At 48.0% G+C, this 25,998-nt stretch overlaps 1 protein-coding gene across 1 annotated transcript in view; it reads right to left on the bottom strand.

The window, feature by feature from the left end:
- The window catches only part of TMEM233 (transmembrane protein 233), a 36,991-nt gene extending 12,610 nt beyond the window's left edge, over positions 1 to 24,381 (bottom strand). Inside the window, exon 1 of the mRNA XM_055146578.1 lies at positions 24,092 to 24,381. Within this exon, the coding sequence (XP_055002553.1) occupies positions 24,092 to 24,277 (186 nt within the window). The 5' untranslated portion in view covers positions 24,278 to 24,381. The remainder of the gene's footprint in view (positions 1 to 24,091) is intronic.
- Positions 24,382 to 25,998: the final 1,617 nt, after the last annotated feature.

Here is a 25,998-nt window from a genome sequence, read left to right as displayed (position 1 = left end):
GACTCTGCCGTGCGGGCGGGATACTCTTGGTAACTTGCTGAGCTCTCCGAGAGGGTAAGAGGAATCAAACCTGGGTCGACCGAGTGCAAGGCAAACACCCTACCCACTGTGCTATTGCTCCAGCCCCAATATGCTCTTTATTATTTTTTTTAAATCACAAATTATTTTAGTGGGGGTTGAGGGCCACACCTAGTGGTACTCAGAGCTTTCTCCTGGTTCTGTACTCAGGGGTCACTGCTGGTGGTGTTTGGGGACCAACCACATGGGGTGTCAAGGACAGAATCAGGGTCAGCTGCGTGTAAGACGAGCTCCGTGATCCCTGTACTATCTTTCTGACTCCTTAAATATAATTTTTGAATATGTAAGGCATTCAAATGCTATAGAAGCAAATAAGATAAATAGTAAGTTTTCTCCTAATCTGACTGCCCAGAGGTAACTACTGTTAGTAGTTTGGTGCATTTGCACCCTCCATGAAGAGATCAAAGAACTGGACACTTTCTCCACCGCACTTCGTGTACCACAGTCAGAAAGAAGCAGCAGTTAGCATCCTGAGGCAAACCAAGATGAATAGGGTGAGCCCACAAGGCCTGCCGCCCCCCACTATGGAGACTGGAGTATCCCCGTAGGTCACAGCAAAGACAACTTCACCCCTGACTTCTGTGATGGTGATCCCTGAAGAGAGGTCACTTCCTTAGTGGCTTTGTGGACACTGCAATCTCTTGAGGTAGATAATGAGTCTTTTTTTCTTTTTGGGTCACACCCGGTGATGCTCAGGGGTTACTCCTGGCTCTGTACTCAGGAATTACCCCTGGCTGTGCTCAGGGGACACATGGGATGCTGGGAATCGAACCCAGGTTGGCCGTGTGTAAGGCAAATGCCCTACCCGCTGTGCTATTGCTCCAGCCCCGAGGTAGATAATGTTTTTGCTTTCTTTTTTTCAAGCATGAAGAGGCTAATGTCAGTCGTGGTAAATGTGGCTATTTTGCATTTGTTTCCATTAAATACCAGTGTTATGTTTTTTGGTTGTCCTGTCCTCGTCCTCCTCCTCCTCGTCCTCCTCCTCGTCCTCCTCCTCGTCCTCCTCCTCTTCCTCCTCCTCCTCCTCCTCCTCCTCCTCCTCCTCCTCCTCCTCCTCCTCCTCCTCCTCCTCCTCCTCCTCCTCCTTCTTCTTCTTCTTCTTCTTCTTCTTCTTCTTCTTCTTCTTCTTCTTCTTCTTCTTCTTCTTCTTCTTCTTCTTCTTCCCCTTCCTCTTCCTCCTCTTCTTCCTCCTCCTCCTTCTCTTCCTCCTCCACACTTGGCGAGGCTCAGGGGTTACTCCTGCCTCTGCATTCAGGAATGACTCCTGGCAGTGCTCAGGGGACCATATGGGATGCTGGGGATTGAATCCGGGTTCGGCTGTGTACAAGGCAAACTCCCTACCTGATGTACTATCACTCCCGCCCAACATGCGTTCTTTTTAAGTGACATTTTTCTTTCCTTTTTGGAATGTTAACCGTGTTCATCCTCCTAACAACCTAACAGGATAGATCCTTATTGTTTCCCTGGATGAACTGAAGCTCAGATCTTGAATTGGTTTGTCCAAAACCACCTACTTAGTCTGGATAACTGTGTGGCTAAATATAAATTCACACCCAGGGATGTTTTCGGTGGCTGTTTGCTTTCTCTCTTATTTCAAAACTCTGAATGCCATCATATTACACTTGTTCTGCAACTTGCTCTCTATTATGTGGGCAACTTTCCAAGATACTGCTTCTAGGTCAGTTTTAGCCCTCTTTTCATTCTCTATTAATTCATTATTAACTTCTTTATTTACTTTTGTTTTTTTTTTAATTTAAATTTTATTGAATCACCATGTGGAGGGTTACATAGTTCTCAGGATTACGTCAGTTATACAGTACTCAAACACCCTTCCCTTCACCCGTGCCCATATTCCATCACCAACCACCCCATTATACCTCCCGCCCCCTCCCGCCCCCCCTTACTTTTGGGTTTTGGGGCCACACCTGGCAATGATCAGGGGTTACTCCTGGCTCTTTATCCAGGAATCATTTCAGGTGCTGCTCTGGGGGTCATAAAGATTGCTGGGGTTTGAACATGGGTCGCCAGGCCCCATTCATACATGATTGATATATAATGAGTGAAGGGCCAGAGATATAGTTCAGTGGTAAACCACACAGGCTTGAAGCCCTTGGTTTAATCTCTGGCACCACAATAAAATAACATAAAATGAAACAAAGCAGTGAATTATATTGTTAGACATCCCTAATGTTTCATCGTCTTTGCAGTCTTGGGGGAAAAAAAATCCTAATTTGTCACGGCACATTTTGGGAACAACTTTGAATTTTCAATAGCTTCTAGTTTATAGAAAAGCCGCAAGCATGGTTGCCTTGTTCTTTATTTTTGTTTTTGTTTTCGGAGGGGGCACACCCTGTAGTGCTCAGGGATTCCTTTGACTTTGTGCTCAGAGGTCATTCCTGGAGATGCTGCAGTTGAATGGGAATTGTGTGTTGTGCCCTTAAAGCACAGGCAAGTGCCTTAAGCCCTGATTCAATCTCTCAGGTTGTGTCTTGTCCATAATGGTTTTGTAGCAGTCGCTGGTCCAGTGGTAGGAAGTTTTTACCACAGGCTGGAGTGGACCTCCATAGTCACAGACATTTTGTACACAGTTGGGCATTGCTGTGGGATGGATTCCCAGACACGTAATTGCTAAGTCGAAGGGCAGCTGTATTTACATCTGGGAACAGAGTCAAACGGCCCTGCAAAGAAAGGAATGTCAATTTGCACACTCACTAATAGCATTTTAGTGTTTTCTCTATGCAGCCTTATCTGCATTCTATGGTATCAGTCTATTTTTGCTATTCTGACAGGTGAAAGAGAATCTCAAAATTCCATTTCTTTGGTTAACAGTGAGGTTGAGTTGTCTCAGACTCTACCCCTATTTCCTCTTCTTAGAGACCCAGGTCAAACCACATCGCTTAAAATTCTTCCTGTGATGACCCAGAGCTTGGCTATCAAGAAATACTTGTTGAATCAATGCATTCATATATGGATGAATATTTATTGGTCAAATTTATTCCTTCTGAGTGAATGTACTTATACTCGTGTGCATTTCTCTATTGGTTTCTCTTTTTCTTATTGATTTGCGGGAACTTTTGACACAAACAGATCAGCACAGTGCAACTGGGCTATAATAGGAGCTATAGGAGCAATAGGAGTGGTAGTATAGCGGGAAGGGTGTTTGCCTTGCACGCAGCCAACCTGGGTTTGATTCCTGGCATCCCCTATGGTTTCCCAAGCACTTCTAGGAGTAATTCTTGGTTGTAGAGTCAGAGGTAGCCACTGAACATCACTGGTGTGGCCCCCAAAACAAAACAAAACAAAAGCTATAAATGTCTATTTTACTTTAGTATATATAGTTATTTAACTATATCACTTAATTAACACACTAAAATTTTCTAATACATTTGTATCATCACCATAAACTTTAATACTATTGTGTTTCTATTACCTACACTTTATAATTAAAACATTATATAAATAAAATAAATTTAAAATATTTTTTAAAGGTCGAATAATGTAGCTGAAATTAATTTAACTAATATTATTTAACTAATATTAATATAACTAATATTATGTTTTATTTAACCCATCACATCCAGATGTTTTTTTTTTTTTTTTTTTTTTTTTTTGCTTTTTTTGGGTCACACCTGGCGATGCACAGGGGTTACTCCTGGCTTTGCACTCAGGAATTACCCCTGGCTGTGCTCAGGGGACCATATGGGATGCTGGGATCTGAACCCGGGTCGGCCGCGTGCAAGGCAAACGCCCTACCCGCTGTGCTATCTCTCCAGCCCCACATCCAGATGTTTTTGTTAAAACCTCTGGCACTAGTCTGTTTCAAGTTTTTCACAGTCATATGTGTGGCCGGAGGGATAGTACAGCAGGCAGGGCCTTTGCCATGCACACAACCGACCTGGGTCTGAACCTGGCACCCTGTATGGTCCCCCAACTAAGGACTTTTTGAGTGAGGAAGTGAGCATCACCAGGTTTGGCCTGAAAACCCAGCATCCCCCCAAGAAAAAGTCTTATGGCTTGGGGGTAACTCTGGAATGACACAGCCTGTTATCAAAGCTTTCTCTCCGTTTCTCCTGCTCTATTCTCCTTTTCATTTATTTTACTTCTAAATTAAAGCCTTTATTTGGGGGCTAGCTTAGGACTCATGAGAAGCTGCAAAAGCGAGTCTCGCGTTGCTTCATGAAGCTCGTCAGTGATTACCTGCTGACATCAGGGTGGTCTGATTGATTACACCGGATAGATAAGGCTGGACCACCCTACCTTGTAGGCCTATTTCATTAATTCCATCCTGACAATTACACAATAACAGAATCACCGAAGGATACACCTGTCTTAGAAGCTCTTCCTCTGACTAAGTAACACATGACTTCGGTCCCCGAAGCTTCCATGATGCCCCGCCAAGCTTCCCCGGAAGATGGCATCTCGCGGAAGAGAGAGGGGAGATGCTTCCCTCAAACACGGCTCACTCGCATTAGATCCCCAGAACCACGTCTGGTCCCTAAACATCGCTAGGAGTGACATCTGATCACAAATGGCCGTGGTCCATGGTCCAAAATATCCCTCCCTCGCTCCCCAAAACCCAAACCAGAATAATCTGGTCACTTTGTCAAAACCAGGAAATGGCCCTGGGTCTGATTCTCTGAACTCTGGTACAGGCCTTATTTGAATTTCACCATTTTACAGAATTTTTTTTTCTATTTTGGGTCACATCCAGTGATGCACAGGGGTTACTCCCGGCTCATGCACTCAGGAATCACTCCTGGCGGTGCTCGGGGGACCCTATGGGATGCTGGGAATCAAACCTGGGTCGGCTGCGTGCAAGGCAAACGCCCTCCCCGCTGTGCTATCGCTCCAGCCCCTGGATTTCACCATTTTATATGCATTCTCCCGTGGGGGGTCAGTGGCTGCAGAGTTCCATTAAATTTTGAGCTATGCAGATGGGGATGACGGACACGACAATAAGCTACACCCTCCCCCTAGCTCCTGTGTCTGTTTCTGGAGTGGGGGTCAGGGAGGGGAGCAGGCTCAGGAGACACACCTGCCTCCTTGCCCAGGGGGTGCTCCTGGCAGTGCTTGGGGAACCGTGCAGTTCCCAGGCTCAAACGCCGACCTCTGGCAGGCAAGCAGGCGCTCCCGCCCCTCAGCCTTCTCCTTGACCGTGGCAGTGGCGTCCCATTTCTCTGTGTGCTGCTTGGGGCACTGCCGGGAGCTCCTGTCCGGGATGAGACAGGACGGTGTAAGGGTGAAACTGACGCCATGAGGCGTCAAAAATGAGAAAAGTCAGGTAGGCCTCAGGTTCAGTTCCTGGAATTGAGACAGTTTCCGTTTCCCAGAAATCAAACCATGTGTGACTAGCCAACCTGAACCCACCTGGAGAGTTCCTGGGCCCGGCAAGTGGGCTCAGTCAATCACAATGGGACTGGAGCCATCGCACAGCGGGGAGGGCGTTTGCCTTGCACACGGCCAACCCGGGGTCTATTCCCAGCATCCCATAGGGTCCCCCGAGCACCGCCAGGAGTAATTCCTGAGTGCAGAGCCGGGAGTAAACCCTGTGCGTCTCTGGGTGTAACCCCAAAAGCACTGTAGCACTGTAGCATTGTCATCCCGTTGTTCATCAATTTGCTCAAGCGGGCACCAGTAATGTCTCCATTGTCAGACTTGTTGTTATTGTTTTTGGTCTATTGAATATGTCACGGGTAGCTTGCCAGGCTCTGCCGTGCGGGCGGGATACTCTTGGTAGCTTGCAGGGCTCAAAAAGCAAAATAATAATAATAATAATAATAATAAAATAATCACTGCCATCCCGTTGCTCATCGATTTGCTAAAGTGGGCACCAGTAACGTCTCCATTGTGAGACTTGTTGTTACTGTTTTTGGCATACTGAATATGCCAGGGTAGGTTGCCAGGCTCTGCCGTGCAGACGAGATACTCTCAGTAGCTTGCCGGGCTCTCCGAAAGGGACGGAGAAACCAAACCCAGGTCGGCTGCATGCAAGGCAAACGTCCTACCTGCTGCGCTATCACACAAGTCCAACACTACTACTACTACTATAATAATAATAATAATAATAATAATAATAATAAAAGCAGTCACAATATGCCAGAAGCCGTAGAGATTGTACCCAGCAGCCACAAGCCTATCAGAGCCCAACACATACCTTAGATGCTTTCCAAACACCCTTCTTTGGTAACTAGGTAAGATTTTCCTGCAACAATAAGGCCTGTACTGCATATATAGTCAAAGACTATATAAACTGCTTGCGCTTGAAGGTCGGGTTCGCTACCAAGAGACCAGTCTGTGTGTAGGTGGGATAGTTGACCCCTGTATACTGGAATTAAACTCCTAATGCTTTTGCATTATCGTGTTTGTGTCTCTGTCTGTCCTGCCAATTGGGAACCCATAGTCCCGGGCTTAACATTGGGTTCTTCTCTTGTTTTTGCTTTTTGGGTCACACCCGGAGATGTACAGGGGTTACTCCTGGCTCTGCACTCAAGAATCACTCCTGGTGGTGCTTGGGGGAACCATATGGGATGCTGGGAATTGAACCTGGGTGGGCTGCATGCAAGGCAAACGCCCTCCCCGCTGTGCTATTGCTCCAGTCCCAACAATGGGTTCTTACTTAGCCCCACCCCGGCTACTAAAACACAAGAGCGTGCTGGCTGCTCTCGTGGGTCACCAAAGACGTTCCAGAGAAGGACATCTTGCTTCTCTCCATGTCTTCCCCAGGAGGCCCGTGAACTGTGGCCCTCTGCCTCGGGGAGGGAGACCAAATGCACTCTCACTGCGCATTTGACCAGGCCCTCGAGTCTCGGAGGAGGCGAGCTGCCTTTCCCCTGTTCTCTGAGCCTGGCCTTCCCTTGGCACAACATGATCAGTATTACAAAACCAAGGGCGAGCTTCCAGGGCCGCCCGGTCAGCTGCCTCCTGCAAAGGTCACGCTTGGACTGACCAGTAGGCGAGTCCCTTTCTCCTGCACCAGATGCTAACAACGCCACAGTCGCTGCATCCCCTTATTTCAGGCTCACATGGACCTTGCTCTCCCCTGGCTCCTGGGAGCGTATTTACACAGGCTACTCAGTTACCGGGGGAGGAAAGTAGTTTGTCTGCCAGAACTAAGTGGACACCTCCAGGGAGTTCCTCAGCCATGCAGCCAGGATCCCGTCTACCTAAAAGAGGGTCCGGGTCATGTGTGGCACCCACAGTTCCAAGAAGAGCCCCCAGGATAACCCCATTCATTAGGACGGCTGAGTTGAACACCAGTGGGTCTAGTGGATTAAGAATTTGGATTTGGGCCACGTGTAACAGTGCTCAGGAGTTACCCCTGGCTTGTGTTTGGGGATCACTCCAGGCAGTGCTTGGGGACCATGTGGGTGCTGGGGATCAAACCTGCGTTTCCTACATGCAAAGCATGTGCTCAGCTTTTACTTTTTATTTTTAAAAATTTTTATTTTTTTTTGCTTTTGGGGTCACACTCGGCAATGCACAGGGGTTACTCCTGGGTCTGCACTCAGGAATTACACCTGGCGGTGCTCAGGGGACCCTATGGGATGCTGGAAATCGAACCTGGGTTGGCTGTGTGCAAGGCAAATGCCCTCCCCGCTGTGCTATCGCTTCAGTCCCTGTGCTCAGCTTTTAAAAACATTTGTTTGTTTGCTTGGTTTTCTTTTTCTTCCTGGTTTTGGATCCACATTCAGCAAGACTCAGGGTTTGCTCCTGGCATGGTCAGAAGACCACATGGGATGTTGGGGATAGATTCCAGGTGGGCCACTGTACAAGGCAAGTGCCTTACCCACTGCACTATTTCTCCAGCCCCCAGGAGGGCCAAGAATTTGGGCTATCGCTTATTAATTAAAGATTCGTTTAAGCTCATGTCACTAATACCTATGGAAAATGGGATACAATTAAAAATAGATCGTTCTTCAGTGACCAGAGTAGCTGCGAGGAATAATTCTAGTTTGGAACGAGGGGTGCAATAAGAATGAACCAAGAATTGGTGCTGAATGTGAGAGCAGATTGGTTTGAGATGGGGGCACAGGGCTGGGTGCTCAGAGCACTTGCGTGCCATCTGCCTGGGTCCCAGATCTCTTGCTCTCTATCTTGTTACCTGTTTCAGGATTCCTTCCAGGGGATGTTAAGTCCATTTTAAGCAGAAGACATAAGACAGATTATAGCACATATCCTGGAGCACACCAGTCTCATCCTACCCCAGGGCCTTTGCACTCCCCCCCCTCTGCTCAGATTTGGCTGGCTTGGTCTCATTCTTTGGCCTCTGCCTGCCATCCTTTCTGAAATAGAAACTCTTCCTACCACCTTTCCCCACTTGTCCCTTTCCCCTCACATTTCTCTGTTCCTTCCTTCTGAAGTGCCTGTCTGAAATGATCTTGTCTTTCAGTGCAAACCTGGGGAAGGCTGTGACCTGAGTCTCATTTCAGAACGAGCAGAAGACTGATTTGGAGATGCCCAGGGAGGACTGGGTCAGTTAGCTGATTTGAGGGCAGAGTGGACACCTTTGGCTCAGTCAATCTCAGTCATCCTGTTGCTCATCGATTTGCTCGAGCGGGCACCAGTATTGTTTCATTGTGAGACTTATTGTTACTGTTTTTGGCATATCAAATATGCCACAGGGAGCTTGCCAGGCTCTGCCTTGCGGGTGCGGTATTCTGGGTGGAGGAGCCGAACATGGGTCGGCCGCTTTTGAGGCAAACGCCCTACCTGCTGTGCTATCACTCCAGTCCTCAAATCTGAAATCACACTTTCCAAAGAGCTCATCTGGGCTGATGGATACGTGAAACACTGCCCCTTTTCACTGATTATCAGAGATGCAAATCCAGACGACAGCAGGATGGCAGCAATGACCACTGTTGAGAAGGTCAGAGAAAGGTTTGGCGGGGATGGAGGTAAAGGAGCGTCACACACCGTTGGTACAAATGGAAACTCCTCCCGCCTCTATGGAACACAGTACGGAAGCGTCTCCGAAAATAAAATGAATGTATCCCAAATCCAGAAGCTCATGTTTTCTTTCTTGGTGTATGAGTTCATCTTGAAACTTTAAAACTATTTTTATTTATTTGTTTTTAGGCCACACTTTGCAGTGCTCAGGGCTTACTCCGGTAGTGCTCAGGGGACCATAAGGGATGCCGGGGATCAAACCCGGATCAGAGGGGCTGGAGAGATAGCACAGCGGGTAGGGTGTTTGCCTTGCACGCGGCCGACCCGGGTTCAAATCCCAGCATCCCACATGGTCCCCTGAGCATGGCCAGGGGTAATTCCTGAGTGCAGAGCCAGGACTGACCCCTGTGCATCGCCAGATGTGACCCAAAAAGCAAAAAAAAAAAAAACAAAAAACCCCGGATCAGAGAGGTGAGTACCTTATCCACTGCACTAGTGCTTCAGCTCCTAAGATTATTTTTATTGAGCTTGAAATTTTTACTAGCGTATAAATGTTGATAAGTTGAAGGAGGAAATTGTTTCCATGTCATGTCCACTACCAAAATACCAAAATCCACCCCAAACTGTCCCTCGGTCCTTCCCGTAAACCCTTCCCCACTTTCACTAGCTCCGAGTCTAAGGGTTTGTTTTCACTGTACGCTGTCTTTTCCCTTGCTTTTTAAAAAATAATATGCCCCCTATGAGTGAGCTAATCTGGCATTTGCTCTTTTCCTTCTGACTCACAAACTTGCAAGGGTCTCTAGGGTCTGGAGAGGTAATAGCAGAGAGGGTGTTTGCCTTGCATACAGCAGACCCAGGCTCAATCCCTGGCACCCCAGGTGGTCCCCTATGCCCTGCCAGGAGTGATCCTTGAGCACAGAGTCAGAAGTAAGCACTGAGTACCACCACGTATGACAACAGCAACCCCCACTCCACCTCCCCCCAAAAAACCCACACCGAAAACCAAATATGCAACTAGCAGATAAATAAATCCTAGGATCTAATGCACAGTATAGTGATTAAGGGTAATGATAGAATACTCTAAACCAGAGCTGCTAAGCTGCTAATAATCTCAGTGACTCCCACCATCAGCACCAAGTGATGGTTATAGGACTGGATTGAAGTGTTGGCTCCAGCCGCACTCAGATTGCAATGTACAAACACAGCCAATCAATACTCAAACACCTCAAACTTTTACACGATTAGGGATGATTCTATATCATTTTTTAAAAAGTGGGCTTATATTAGAGGATGTGACTTTTTTCTTAGGTTAAAAAAAATCCCTGAGATTGAAGTCAAACATCAAAATGCTGACGTTTTACTAGCGTTTCCTTTGTGGCAGGAACTGTGACAAGCTGATCTTAGAACTTTTCAAGACTAGAACAAAATATTAGTATGAAATAGCATTGGTCTTGAGTGAACTACAGAACTGACTTTCAGATCTATAAGAACATATGATTTAGAACAAGAATCACCTTTCTTTCTTTCTTTCTTTCTTTCTTTCTTTCTTTCTTTCTTTCTTTCTTTCTTTCTTTCTTTCTTTCTTTCTTTCTTTCTTTCTTTCTTTCTTTCTCTCTCTTCTTTTTTCCCTTCCTTCCTTCCTTCCTTCCTTCCTTCCTTCCTTCCTTCCTTCCTTCCTTCCTTCCTTCCTTCCTTCCTTCCTTCCTTCCTTCCTTCCTTTCTTTCTTTCTTTCTTTCTTTCTTTCTTTCTTTCTTCCTTTCTTTCTTTGTCATACCTTGTGATGCTCAGGGGTTACTCCTAGCTCTGCATTCAGGAATTACTCCTGGTGGTGCTCGAAGGAATCATATGGACTGCCAGGGATTGAATTCGGGTCAGCCAAGTGCGAGGCAAATGCCCTACTTGTTGTACTGTTACTCTGACCCCCAAAACTACCTTTGTAAATGAAGAATTCACCAATTTACCAAACTCATTTTCCTTTTTTTTCTCAATTAAAGAAAATAATTGTTAAAATCCCTTCATTTCTCACTAGAAATGAGATTTAAACATTTATGATAAAAATTTGGGAGATGGTAACTACCACGGGCCAGTGTAAAATGACAGTCACACTATTGATCACGAACCTGGCTCTGGAGGGACAGTGCAACGGGCAGGTGCTCGCCTTGCTCAGGGCCAACCCAGGTTTGGAACCAGCATCCCACGTGGTCCCCTGCCAGGAGTGACTCCTGAGCAGAGCCAGGAGTAAGCCCTGAGTGCTACTGGGCACGGCCCCAAACACACACAAAACAAACAAAAGGATTTACCAAGAAGGCGGCATATATCCTGAACTAACACCCCAATCCCTAGACGTTAAGTGAGAATGTCTCGAAGTCACAGATGAGAACATTGAGGATCAGTTTCTTTTTTTTGTTTTTTGCTTTTTGGGTCACACCCAGCAATGCACAGGGGTCGCTCCTGGCTCTGCACTCAGGAATCACCCCTGGCGGTGCTCAGGGGACCATATGGGATGCTGGGAATCGAACCCCGGTCGGCCGCATGCAAGGCAAACGCCCTACCTGCTGTGCTATCACTCCAGCCCCGAGGATCAGTTTCTTGATCAATGTTGTACGACAGAAAATAGTAGGCCCAGCTTTCAAACCCTGGAGAAGCCCCTAGGAAAAAAAGTCACTAAAATCATTGGGGATACTTTCTAGTTCCCCAACTCATACTCAAGCATGGGGGTGCGTATATATGAGCAAGCAGGGGCCCTGAATGGATCAACAATACGGGATCACAGAGCACATAGAAACATTTTTTTTTTTAACTAAAAAGTTTTTATTCGGGGGCCGGAGCGATAGCACAGCGGATAGGGTGTTTGCCTTGCACGCGGCCGACCAGGGTTCGATTCCCAGCATCCCATATGGTCCCCTGACCACTGCCAGGGGGTAATTCCTGAGTGCAGAGCCAGGAGTAACCCCTGTGCAATGCCGGGTGTGACCCAAAAAGCAAAAAAAAATATTTTATTTGAAGGTTTTTAAGAAGGGAAAGGAGAGAAAGAAAGAGAAAGAATAACGCGCTCAGGAGAGAATGCGGGCTTCTCCAAAGGCAGCAAGAGCTCCTGTATCCTGTTCCCCCCAAGCATTAGATATGGAAACACGAGAGGACACATCTCAAGAGGGGAGATGCGGGTGACACATGTGCTCACACGCCACATGTGCTCGGCCACATGGGCACAAGCAACGCATGGGTTTGGGCAGCATATGCTCCGCCCGCATAGAATGTTCTTCTCCAGCTTCATCATTTACTGTAAATATTTTCCTCTGCTGCAAAATTCTTTAGAAATGGGAGGCTGAACTCAACACCTTTATTGCAAACCACAACACCTAATCAGAGAGAGAGAACAAAAGGGAATACCCTGCCATAGTGGCAGTGTGGGGTGGGGGTGGGGAGACGGGACTGGGGAGGGTGGGAGAGATGCTGGGTTTACTGGTGGTAGAGGATGGGCACTGGTGAAGGGATGGGTTCTTGAACTTTGTATGGGGGAAACATGAGCACAATAATGTATAATTCATTTCAATTCTTTTTTTTTTTTTTTGCTTTTTGGGTCACACCTGGCGATGCACAGGGGTTACTCCTGGCTCTGCACTCAGGAATCACCCCTGGCGATGCTCAGGGGACCATATGGGATGCTGGGAATCGAACCCAGGTCGGCCGCGTGCAAGGCAAACGCCCTACCCGCTGTGCTATTCTTCCAGCCCCTCATTTCAATTCTTAATGTAATTTTATTAGATCAATAAAGTCCAGATAAAAAAAAGGAGTATAAAAAAAATAGAAATGGGAGACTGAGGTTAATGCCTAAAGTTCAGGCATTAAGGCACAGGCCTTGCATATGGCCAGTCCGGGCTTGATCCCTGATAGGTACCACATGGTACTCTGAGCATCACTGGATGTAGTGTTGGAGGTCCCCGAGCACCACCAGGGTGGCCCAGGTAATCCACGGAGTATGGACCATTGAACCACAATGGCCTTCTTCGCTGAGAGTCTCTAGGAGTTGCCCTCTGGATCCCCTGAGCGTAGCTTGGAGGACCACCCTCTCCCCACAGCCAAAAAGAAGAAAAGAAAACAAGCTGAACCCAGGGGAATGGGTCAAATAGTTGGAGTAGATACTTTACATGTGGGAGCTCCCAGTTTCGTCCCCAATACTGCACGAGCACCGAGCTAGGAATAGCTCTTGAACACACCAAGTGGGACCAAAAAAGCAATTCTTCAAAGGAATGATACTAATAGTTCTGTACTATTCCTTGTGATAAGAGGAGATATTATAATATCTCCTCTTAATCTCCTTATATCTCCTATAATATCACGAAACTAATTTTCCATGTGGCAATTATAATATACTTAATCCTGAGCGCTGGAAACTTTATGTCCATCTTTAATTTTCTTCACTTATGACGATGACCAATATTAACAAAACAGTTATACTGTTAGGCACCAATGCTTCATATTTATTAACTAATTTGATAGTTGAATTCATAATTAATGTTGGAATGGTTATCTAATAAGGATTTTGAGGTCTTTTACATTTGGTTAATTAGAACTTTAAAAAACATCTCCTAGTAAAGCTCTCTTTGTAGAGTTCCCACATGTTTCCTACGTTTATTTCAGGGTGCTTACTTATTTATTCTGGGGTTTGGGTCATACTTGGCTGTGCTCAGGGCTTATTCCTGGCTCTGTGGTCAGGGGTCACTCCTGGTAATGAATCAGCGTCAGCCACATGTAAGGTAAGTGTCTTGACCCTGGTACCATCTGTCCAGCTGATTTCTGGTATTTAAATTAGCCTATTGCTTACTGTTAACATGTCAGTATCTTGATTTCTCCAATTGCTAACACTGAAATTCTTATTTTTAGAACATGTTCCATTTTCTCCAAAATGACTCTTCTTCTTTTCAGAGCTAACCTCATCTTCTTTTCTTTTCTTTTTGGGTCATACTTGGCAATGCACAGGGGTTACTCCTAGCTCTGCATTTAGGAATTACTCCTGGTGGTGCTCGGGGAACCATATGGGATGCTGGGAATCGAACCCAGGTCGGCTCCATGCAAGGCCAATGCCCCACCACTGTGCTATCGCTCCAGCCCCCAGCCTCATCTTCTTTACCTCTTTCTTCCTAACTTCTGCTTCTCTCTAGCTGCTGCTGTCTCTCCTTTACACACACACACACACACACACACACACACACACACACACACACACACACACACCTCTGCACACATCCATCAATGCTGAACACAGTCTGAGGTACTTTGTCTGAGTGTAAAAAAATCTCTACACTCTAGGACCATCTTAGATCTCAAACTCCCAGACAGCTGCTCCAACAAAATATTTTGGTGCATGTCTGAGTTTTCATATGAACTTGCAGATGATTCCTTGTTTAGATTCTTGCTTGTCCCTGAGTTTCTGTGCTGGAAATCTGTGCTGGGAATTCCCAGACTGAGCGTGTACACGGTCACGTGGTACACTTCTTTGCTCTCATATCCACTCAGCCAGGCTTCTGTCTCCTTCTGGGGCTTTGAAGCTGTTTCTCTCCATTAATATCTTCAAGGACAGGAAGGAATGTCCCTTTGTTTTAGTCTCATTAAAACTAAAGAGATTACAAAGGATTTCTCCCAGGCTTGATTAGAGTGGGGCTTGATGCTCATTATATGGACGGAAGGAGTCCAGGAGAAGAGAAAGCGTCAGGCTCTGCCTTCTGCCACGGCAAGGCAGAGCTTTCGGATATTCCCAGGGGCTGTGGAAATTCCCTGGGAGCAAGGACTGTCCTGTTTGATTGTGTCCATTTCCGAGCTTCCAGTCTCATGGATAAATGGGGAGAGCAGTTTTCTTGCATAGCCCACTGGGAATTCTTTTTTTCTTTGGGGTTTTTTTTTTTGGGGTCACACTAAGTGATGCTCAGGGGTTATTCCTGACTGCGCTCAGGAATTACTCCTGGGGGTGCTTGGGGGGCCATATGGGATGCCAAGGATTGAACCCGGGTCTATCACGTGCAAGGCAAAAGCCCTCCCTGCTGGACTATCACTCCAGCCCCAGGTGAAGCCCTCGGTGGCTCCAAGCAGTGTTGAGCTTCAGCAATGCCTCACCCCTGAGGGCTGGTCAGTCAAGTGTCATAGGGAGGACTTCCTGGGACCCAAGAGACCTGCTTGGAAGGCAAAATCCCCGGCCCCGCCCCATCCCTTGCAAAAAAAAAAAAAAAAAAGAAAAAATCTATATGGGAAGAAATGGGAGGGGTGGGTCTTTAGGGAAAGAATTTTAGGGATGGACTGGTTCTGGGTGAATTCAGAGGAAATTCTTTTGCTGCATTTTGGCCACGAACCTAATTTTCCATGTGGCAATTTTGCTGTAAAAAAAGAAGATGAAACTATATAAATATACGAGGCAATCATTAAGAATTCACGATGTAATGTTGGACATAACTCTTTATGATAGAAAAAAAATATCTGCTGTCTCTTCAGCTATCCCTGGAATTAAAATGAGCAGATGAGAGAACCTGGCACGTTTTCCTGCCACTCTCTATAACGCCTCTCACTGTTAACACACATCTGGCCTATGTCGAAATGCTCCATTAGGCTTGCAGTCCTTAATATTTCACCAAAACATTGAAGCCAGAGTCTGTCCCAAGTACTGGGAATTCTATCTACAGCATATTCTCAATGATCAAATAGTAAGATTTCCACTGTATTTTTTTAAAATTTTATTTTGCTTTTTGGGTCACACCCAGTGATGCACAGGGGTTCCTCCTGGCTCTGTACTCAGGAATTATTCCTGGTGGTGCTTGGGGAACCCTATGGGATGCCAGGGATCAAACCCGGGTCTGTCACGTGCAAGGCAAATGCCCTCCCTGCTGTGCTATTGCTCCCGCCCACTGATTCCCACTCTTTCTAAGAAATATGTGCTTGGGTGGGGATGGTGGGAGGGATACTTGGGAACACTGGTGGAGGGATGTAGACAAAATGCAAACATGAAAGTTTATAAGTTTGTAACTGTACTTCATGGTGATTCACTAATAGAAATTAAAAAAAAAGAAAAGAAATGTGTGCTTATCAGGAACCACAAGGCTGTTTCTTCTGGGGAGATGGGAGGAGCTTGGGGCTTCCTATGCCTCCCACTTCTATAGTTTGAATCACTGGACAAGGACAGAGAATCAGCTGTGTACCTAAATCAGCTAATGGACTGAGGATTGATAATTCATGTGCAGCTACTATTTTAAATTATCACCCACCTCTTTTAGAGTTCTCATACCTTGGGAGCATTTTGATTTCGATAGGTGGAAGGGTTGTCTTTTTCACCGAGGGCTATTTTCTTTCTTTCTTTATAAAATTTAAATTAAAGAAATGCTTAAAACGGAATTACAGAGAGATACAGAGTAGCAAAGTTGTTTATGATTGAGTTTCAGTCACACAATGTTCCAGCACTCGTCCCTTCACCAGTGTACATTGTACATTCCCCATCACCAATGTCCCCAGTTTCCTTCCAGCACCTTCCCCCACCTTCTCTCTCTCTCTCTCTCTCTTTCTGTCTCTGTCTCTGTCTCTCCCCCCTTTTGGGCATTGTGATTTGCAATGTTGAGCATGATCCTTCTTACTGAGGTTTTACTTGAGACTTGATGGCCGAGGAGTCTGGGTGAACACCCACTTAGGTGTCACTGGCATTCACCCCCTGGGTGTTGGTAGTGACTTCCTTTGGGATTACAGACCTTGTCTTCTGGAGCTGAGGAGGCCAGGGCTGAGGTTTCCTGTGCTCGCTCCCCTCAAGGAGACAGATTTTTCCTGTGGCCTTCTAACCAGTTGGCCCTTACCAGTTGCCTTTCTTGTAGATCAGTGAGCTTTTGCCTTAGTTTGGAGGAGGGCTTTTTGTTTGTTTGTTTGTTTGTTTATTTTTGGGCCACACTGGGCAGTGCTCAGGGTTTACTCCAGGATCTGTGCTCAGAGATCGCTCCTGGTGGGCTTGGGGGACCCTTAGGGGTGCCAGAGATTGAACCTAGTTGGCCACGTGCAACTTAAGTGCCCTACCCGCTGAACTATCACTCTGGCATTAGGAGGGTTTCTTTTTGCCTCTGTTCTGTGCTGGTTCCCTATCTCTTGCTTGGTTTACTCCTATTTTCAGGAGTATATCCTGGTAGGAAATGAATTACTATTATTATTTTTTAGAAAGATTTTATTTTTGGCTTTTTGGGTCACACACACCCGGCATTGCACAGGGGTTACTCCTGGCTCATGAACTCAGGAATTATTCCTGGAGGTGCTTGGAAGACCATATGGGATGCTGGGAATCGAACCCGGGTCGGCCGCATGCAAGGCAAATGCCCTACCCGCTGTACTATTGCTCCAGCCCGTAGGAAGATTTTTGAATGTCTAAAACAATCTTTATTTTTTCTCTCTCTCTGGAACGCTCTTTGGGATGAGTACTGACTTGGTGTTGGTCCTAATCTTCCTTCAGGATTTTGTAGCTCTTGTTTCACTGTTGCTGAGCTCCTAGCATCACTGATGAGGCTCTGGAACTGTGAATCTCTGGGATGAGCTTGTAGGATTGTAGTAAAATTTATCCTCCAGCCTGTGAAATTTCACAGTGATACATGCTTTGGTATATGGGATACATATTTGATATATGCCATCTCATTTCATTTATACTACTATTGGCAGACTCTTTTCATCTGGAAACTCACACATATAATTTTGGTGAATTTTTTTCTCATTTGTTTGATCATTTCCTCTTCCCAATTTTTCTTCTTCTTCCCCCCAGAACTTTCTGATTAAGTAGTAAAGTTCTGGTTATGGTTCTCAAATTATCTTATATTTTATTGACTATTTTCATCATTTTCCAGGAGTATTTTTTTCTCCCCCTTATTCCAATGAGATAGAAACAATGACTTTTTGCCATTTAATTTCCATAACAGCACACAAGATGGTACTATCACAACTGAAAAACCAAGCAGCAGAAAAATTGAGGAAATTACATGAAATCACAAAAGTTGAAAATGGTTGAAAGGATTTAAACCTCAACAGCTGATATCTAGACAGGCTCTGTAGGCGTGAGAGACGTTCTGATGGAAGAAGGTATATATATCAATCACCCAATAACTATTCATTGACTGTTTTGTATCCATATCTAGAGTAAACAAATTGATTCAGTTGTACAAATGATGGTTTAGTGACATTATTAAGAATGGAGGCTGGGGGCTGGAGCAATAGCACAGCGGGTAGGGCGTTTGCCTTGCACTCGGCCGACTCGGGTTTGATTCCCAGCATCCCATATGGTCCCCTGAGCACCGCCAGGAGTAATTCCTGAGTGCAGAGCCAGGAGTGACCCCTGAGCATCGCCAGGTGTGACCCAAAAAGAAAAAAAAAAAGAATGGAGGCTGGATCCCAAAGACAAAAACATTCATACAAAAGCACACATATGCACCATTATTCATTGTAGCACTTAGCTTCATAGCTAAAATATGGAAGTAACTAAGGTCCAACCAGCTAGGATATGGAAGCAACTAGCGTCCAACAACAGATGACTGAGTAATATAAGTGTAATATATATATATATATGTATATACATAATGGAATACTTTGCAGCTGCAAGGAACGATGAAATCATGCAATTCTCTGCAACTTTTATGGACCTGGAGGATATCATGTTAAGTGAAATAGTGAGTCAGAAGGAAAAATACAGCATGATCTCACCTCTCTGTGAGATATAGAAAAACAGGACAAGGGAACGCAGGGTATCAAATGGGGATACCCAGATGATCCTGGACCTTAGAGTGTAGAACTAAGAACAGGGAAGAAAAGAAATAGAGGGAGGAAGTAAGAAGAGGTAGATGGAGGGTAATGGGGGCAGAGGTCAAGGGCCCCTAGACCACCAGTGGTGTCGAGGCATATGTATAAGTCTAAACCACAGAGCCAAGGACGCTGCAAGCAGAAGACCCAAACTTCAATAACTCAACTCAGCAATGTGCCTGTGCTGTCCACAGGCTCGGACAAGCCTCACCCACGAGGGGACCTGCAGAAAATCCCAGGTATTGGGACCCATGCCTGAGATCTCCAAGGGACTGGGCCTCCTCCCTGCAGCTCCCTAGTTTTCCAGTAGCTTGGCAGTCACACCCACCAAATTCTCCCAGTGCCATATAATCTCATCAATGGGCAGGATCCAGAGACTCAGAAATAAAGCTCCCATAAGAGAGTGATATAGGCCTTACCCAGGAGTGAATCTGCTCTATAATCATATGCTAAATTTAAGAATTTCCGGAGCACGTGGCCGCAATGCAGGCATGCAACCTTTCATACTGATGTATGCCCACTGATGTACCAAAAGTAGTACACTTCTTTTGGGTTTAACATACATGTTTGTAATCTCTTGTATAAGGGCTCACATGGCTCCAGGATGACATTCAACAATCTTCACACACTTTGCCCTTCTGGTGGTGGGAAGGTGCACGGTGGTGGGATTGGCATTTGAATATCAAATGCAATGAATTATTGTGAACAAATTTATAAAAGTAAAATAAATTTTAAAAAAGGAAACAATGTGTCTGCGGAGAAGGCAGGCTGGGGCTTGGGTCAGAGCCTGAGAACACTGGTGGAGGGATGGCCACTCTGCTGGTGGGCCTGGCATAGAGGCTGCTCATGAACTGAACTATCTCCTGAGCTAGAGAGCAAGTCAGGGGTCAGGGGTTTAGAATGTAGCTCTTTAAAATTTTTTTTTTGGTCATACCCACCCAATGCTCAGGGGATACTCCTGGCTCTGCACTCAGGAATTACTCCTGGCAGTGCTCGGGGGACCATATGGGATGCTGGGGATCGAACCCAGGTTGGCTGCTTGCAAGGCAAATGCCCTACCTGCTGTGCTATCGCTCCAGCCCTCAGAGTGAGGTAGGTTCTTGATTGCTGCCAATCCTGGTCAGATCCTGGGCACCCCATATGGTTCCCTGAGACTGCCAAGAGTGATCCTTGATCCCAGAACCAGGAGTGAGCCCTGAGCACTGATAGGTGTGGCTTAAAAGCCAAACAGCAACAGCAAAAACAACCTCCCCCACCCCAAACCTAATAGTCAGTGAACGCAACCTAAGTGTGCCTGGAAACTTTCCTCTTTTGGATGCAAGAGGTGAGCTGCTTTGTCAATCTTATTACTACTGGATAGTGTTAAAGACACATATGAAGGCCTGGGATAGAACCCAGAACATGATGTGGGTCCAACACTGTTGATAGTATCGTTAATAATACTATTGATTGAAGGAACAAATATTATTTCTCTCTCTCTCTCTCTCTCTCTCTCTCTTTTTTCTTTTTTGGGTCACACCCAGTGCTCCACAGAGGTTACTCCTGGCTCTACACTCAGGAATTACTCCTAGCGGTGCTGGGCAGCCATATGGGATACTGGGGATCGAACCCGGGTCGGCCGCGTGCAAGGCAAACGCCCTCCCCGCTGTACTATTGCTTCAGCCCCAAATATTCTTTCTTGAGACCAAAGGTTATAGGGAAATGATGGGGCTCCTTTCAGAAAGAATAAACAGAAATGACCAGGGATGGGTGGAAATCTGTGATCCATTTTCCATGCTGTGTTTGGGGTTGAGGTGGTGTGTCATTTTCAAGTTCCATCGGACACACTGATCATGTACTCATCCTGGCACGGGCCAGGGAGAAATTCTCCAGATAGGGGTCTGTGAAACTGAATCTAGGTTAAATGCACTTTTGCAGATGGACTTTTGATAGCTGGAGGAGTGGAGACTTCCAAGTCCTCTGCTCCTGGTAACACCGATGAATCAACTATTACCAGGAGCAGGGGATTTGGAAGTTGTAGTGATGTTCATATGTGGGGTGCTATCCCCAGGGTTCTCCCAGCTTGGCATGGGGTTGGTGGGAAGATCCCACAAAGCTTTTCTCAGAAGACTTTTTCCGCAAATGTCCATGTTTTCCAAAGTAGTTTCATCATCTTCAGCGCCTACTCCAACTTTTCAATTTCATAGAGTTCTCAGGCTTAGTTTAATAAATAAATACATTGATTCTTGGCTCTTTTTCCTAGTCTGGGGCCGAGGTATTTTGAGTGCTGTCAGTATTTTCCGTGTGTCCATGTTTGTGCCAACTTTCACTTATTTTACAGCGTTTCTTAGTCGGGGTCATTCTGATAGTTGAGGTAGGTCAGGCCTTCATGGGAGGGCCACTGGGACTCTTAGCTGCTTCTAGCAATTGCTAATAGTGGCCCCAAATTACAGAGAGACCATAGATGCTCCCCAACACTTCCAAATGCCTCTCTTTGAGCATCATTTCTGGGCATCATTCTGTGCCCAGAAACAATGTGCTGAACGAATCACAAATGACTGAAATTTGAAAGGAGCTAAGGTGGAAATCATGAGACCCCCAAGCAGACTTGGTCAGTCTCTTTTCTCTTTTCCTCCCTCCCTTTTTCATTTCCTTCCTTCCTTCCTTCCTTCTTTCCTTCCTTCCTTCCTTCCTTCCTTCCTTCCTTCCTTCCTTCCTTCCTTCCTTCCTTCCTTCCTTCCTTCCTTCCTTCCTTCCTTCCTTCCTTCCTCCCTCCCTCCCTCCCTTCCTTCTCTCATTTTCTTTTAAGACCCTGTGGTATGCAGTACTGTCACTGAAAGGGTCTCATGCAGAGCCCTTTACTTCCTTTCAGAACTCAGTTTTTGTCCAGAGTGATCATTTCCAAGTATCAGTGTCACAGGGGTAGCAGGGGTGGGGTTGTGGGGAAAGGGGCGCTTCTTATTTGGGGAGGGGGCCATGCCCAATGATGCTCAGGAGTCATTTCTAGCTCTGCACTCAGGAATTACTCCTGGCAGTGCTTGGGGACCATATGGGATGCCAGGGATTTAATCCAGCTTGGCTGAGTGCCATTGTAAGGCTCTGTCCCTGCAGGGGTCTTCTTGGGTTGTACCAGTCGGTGCAGGGTCTACTCGAGGATCACGTGGTGCTGGAAAAAGAACCTTGGTCTGCCCCATGCCTAGCCTATGTCCTCTGACAGGTATAAATCTGACCCCCAGGCCACTCTAAATGTCATCGCTAGTGTTGGACCTCTCACTCCAGCTTTCAGGTTAGCTCATCTCAGACCCATGGGGGGGGGTGTTGCAGGCAGGTTTCTCAGCGGCTCTGGGAAGGGGTGAATTATCACAGGATGGAGAGCAGGGCCCCAGCCAGCCAGATCCCCTGCTGCTGCCTGGAGGGTGTGGCAGCTACATCCTTCCCAGCTGAAGTCTGGCCATCTCCGGGGAGGAAGGGAGGGCAGGAGGGAGGAAGCTGTCCCATTGGTACCAAGGAACCCGATGCCCAGCTTCCGGGGAAACTGCAACAGACACAGCGCAGCAGCAGTAACGCTGATACCGTGATCACTCACTCACACAAGCCTTCACACCTGGGTCGGCTCTGAGCAGCTGCCACTGCCCGATTCTCTTTTGGGAGACACCCCACCCCCTCCACTGCCCTCCTCCCCTCCACTGCCCTCCTCCCCACCCCCGCTGCTGCAAGAAAGTACATCACCAAGTGAAAGAACAGATAAGATGGAGAGAAGTGCTCTGGGCAAAAATGCAGCAGGGAAAGGAGAACCAAGCCTTGTGGGGGGTCTAACCCAGCACCTCACAATTGCTCTGCTGTTGAGCTACATACTGGGGTATGTGACTTTAAATAAAGAGCAGAGATGACCTCAGGTTTTGGGAATAATCAATAATAATAATAATAATAATAAATAATAATAATAATAATAATAGACCTTGAGAATAATAATAATAGACTTTGGGAATACTGCTACAACTAATAAATAAAAATAAAACATCATGCTGATCAGGAAACCAAGCATTTTGCAATTATTATCTCAACACAACCCCTCTAAGGAATGTAATGGTTAGGGTTATTCCCATCACCCAGGTTAAGAGACAGGCAGTGATTTCCAGAGATCAGACTGCCGGTGCGTGGGGGAACCAGGGCTCCAATCCAGGTAAGCGAAACGCCAACGGTGAGCCAGAAAACCTCAAGCAGGGCTGGGAAAGGAGACTTCATGCTGTGCGCTCATGGGACACCCAAATGGATTTGGTGCCATTCATGGGCAGCTGTGGGCCAGCAGGGTGGGGGGCGTGCTAGGATGCAGCGACATGGAGTCCAGACTGGGGCCAGTGGCTGAGGAGTCGCATCAGGAAACTGCAGGTGGAGAAGGGCGCTCACTGCAGGGGTGGTGCGGGGCAGAGCCCGCCTCCACCTCCCCTTCCAGCCAGCTGTGCCAGTCAATCAGGGAGCACCTCTTGGCGCTTCTCGCCCTCCTGGGGGGATTCACACTGGAGCTCCTAGCAGGTCGCCCTGGGAGGCGAACTCCTCCCAGAGGGACAGACTGGAAGCTCTGGCAGCCTCTCCTGGAGAGGGGCGCACGCTTCCCAGGCCCGTGTGCCAAGTGCGCCCGCGCCCGGGAGCGCCAGGCGCGGGAGTCCCGGGTGCACTTCCCAGAGCTCCCCAGCGCCGGGCAGAGGGACGCGGGAGCGCCCGGGATATGTGTGTGTGTGTGTGTGTGTGTGTGTGTGTGTGTGTGTGTGTGTGTGTGTGCGCGCGCGCGCGCGCGCGCGTGTGTGAAGTGGGGAGCGCGTCTGAGCATTGCAAACCTGGGAGAAACCACAGGCGCGCAGCGCACCTTGCCCGGGGTAAACGTCCCAGATAGACCCCGGGTGAGAAGGACCCCCGGAGTGGGGTGGGGGTAGCTACAAAGAGGGATCCAGCAAGAGGGTGCAGCGGGGAAAGCCAGGAACGGGGAGCGAGGGTGAGAAGAAGCGAGAGAAGAAGCGTTACCCGGCCGGCCGAGTGCGCGCCCAAGGCGCGAACCCCAAGGGTCCAGGCCTGGGCACCTGACTTCGGGGGCGCTAGAGAAACGGGCTGAGCAGGCCTGGACGGCGCCTCGGAACGTCGGAGGAGGCAGGGCGAGCAACAGCCGAGTCCTGGGACCTCCCCGGGGTTTGGGGAGCGCGCACCCCACGGGCGCTGGAGGGCTGGGGGGAGGCCGAGCGCCGCCGGGGTGCAGAGGAGAAAACGGCGAGGTTTGGGGGGGTCCCGGTCCCAAGCGGGGCGCGCGCTGGGGTTGGCCGGCGGGGTCTGTCCCTTCTCCAAGCCGAGGCCACTCACCATGATGGAGAAGACGAAGGCCACGATGTTGACGGGGTACGAGGGGCAGAAGCAGGAGAGGATGGAGAGCCACAGGTAGTTCTGGGGCCGGGGCAGGTCCTCCTCGGCCTGGACATCGTCGATATTGGCCTCGAGGCTGTTGTCCAAAGCGCTCTTGCAGTCGGGGCCGGGGGCGTACTGAGACATGGGCGAGGCGGGCGGCGCAGGGGCGCGGCGAGCGCGGTCGGCGCCTGCGGAACTCTGGCGGCCCGCGGGTGGCGAGCCTGGGAAAAGCCGGCGGCGCGGGGCTCCAGGGAGACGTGACCTCACCCCTTCCGCGTCCTCGGCTAGCTCCGGATCCCCGCCAGGAGCCGGGCACTAGAGGGAGGAAGGGAGGGAGAGAGGGAGGGAGGGGAGGAGAGAGGGCGCCAGCCGCCTGGGAAGGAGGGAGAGGGGCTCCCGGATGGAGAGAGAGTGACACCCACGCAGCGGGCAAGTCCCCAATTCAAAGGGCTGGGAAATCCCAGGGCCCTTTAAGTTGCAAACGGTGGCCCCTGGCTGAAGACAACCTACTTTTTTTTTTTTTTGGTCACTGAATTTGATTTTTGGGGCCCCAGGTGGCATGCTCAGGAGCTGGAAGCTCGCTCCTGGTGTTTGGGGGAGGCTGGAGAGGGGTGTGAAGGCTCACTACGTGTTGGGGATCAGACTCTGGGTTTCCTGCTGTCAAGCACGCGCTGTCAAGCTATTTCTCCGCCCCCGAAGCTGCATTTCCTACAGTCAGAGGGTACCGTACCCCATCCTCTGGCCTCAGGTTTACTACCTAACAATTTGCTCTTCCGGCCTCAGTCCCCAGTACTGAGACTTAGAACACTGGGTCGCCCCTCTTCCCTCTTTCTCTGTCCCCCACAGGTGGGCTGGTAGGACTGTGCTCAGCCTGGGGACAAACTTTCTACAGGGAGTACATGCAAGGCAGATCCTGGGGCCCACGCAGGAACCACCCAGGGGCCCCCACCGTTTCCCGGGCATGGGGACAGAAACTTCCACCTACATACAGGGTTGGGAGAGAGATGCAGGTAGGTAGGGGTGGTACAGACAATCCAGAGAGAAGCAGGTAGATAAGGGTGGTATAGACAATCCAGAGAGAAGCAGGTAGATAGGGGTGGTATAGACAATCCAGAGAGATGCAGGTAGATAGGGTGGTGTAGACAATCCAGAGAGAAGCAGGTATATAGGGTGGTGTAGACAATCTAAAGAGATGCAGGTAGGTGGGCGTGGTATAGACAATCCAGAGAGATGCAGGTAGGTGGGGGTGGTATAGACAATCCAGAGAGATGCAGGTAGATAGGGTGGTATAGACAATCCAGAGAGAAGCAGGTATATAGGGTGGTGTAGACAATCTAGAGTGATGCAGGTAGGTGGGGGTGGTATAGACGATCCAGAGAGATGCAAGTAGGTAGGGGTGGTGTAGACAATCCAGAGAGATGCAGGTAGGTGGGGGTGGTATAGACAATCCAGAGAGATGCAGGTAGGTGGGGGTGGTATAGACAATCCAGAGAGATGCAGGTAGGTGGGGGTGGTATAGACGATCCAGAGAGATGCAGGTAGGTGGGGGTGGTATAGACGATCCAGAGAGATGCAAGTAGGTAGGGGTGGTGTAGACAATCCAGAGAGATGCAGGTAGGTGGGGGTGGTATAGACAATCCAGATGAACACTTGCGGCAGAGACCGATAGTCCTGATCAGTATCCAAGCAATCCACACAAAGCCCTACAGACTTGAGCTGTGTGAGCCCCAAACCCAGACGGGACGGGGAAATGGTCACATCTGTGCAGAGGGCGCCCTTCACTCTGCTGATCATGTCAGTTCCCGCCTCATAGAAACTTGGTGAAGACTGTGGATTGCCTAAAAAGCCAGTGGACTCAGCACACA

This window comes from Sorex araneus, chromosome 9, assembly GCF_027595985.1.
Source record: "Sorex araneus isolate mSorAra2 chromosome 9, mSorAra2.pri, whole genome shotgun sequence".
Classification (NCBI taxonomy): domain Eukaryota; kingdom Metazoa; phylum Chordata; class Mammalia; order Eulipotyphla; family Soricidae; genus Sorex; species Sorex araneus.
The sequence above is the reverse complement of the archived record's forward strand: the minus strand, read 5'-3'. Positions and strand labels throughout refer to the sequence as shown.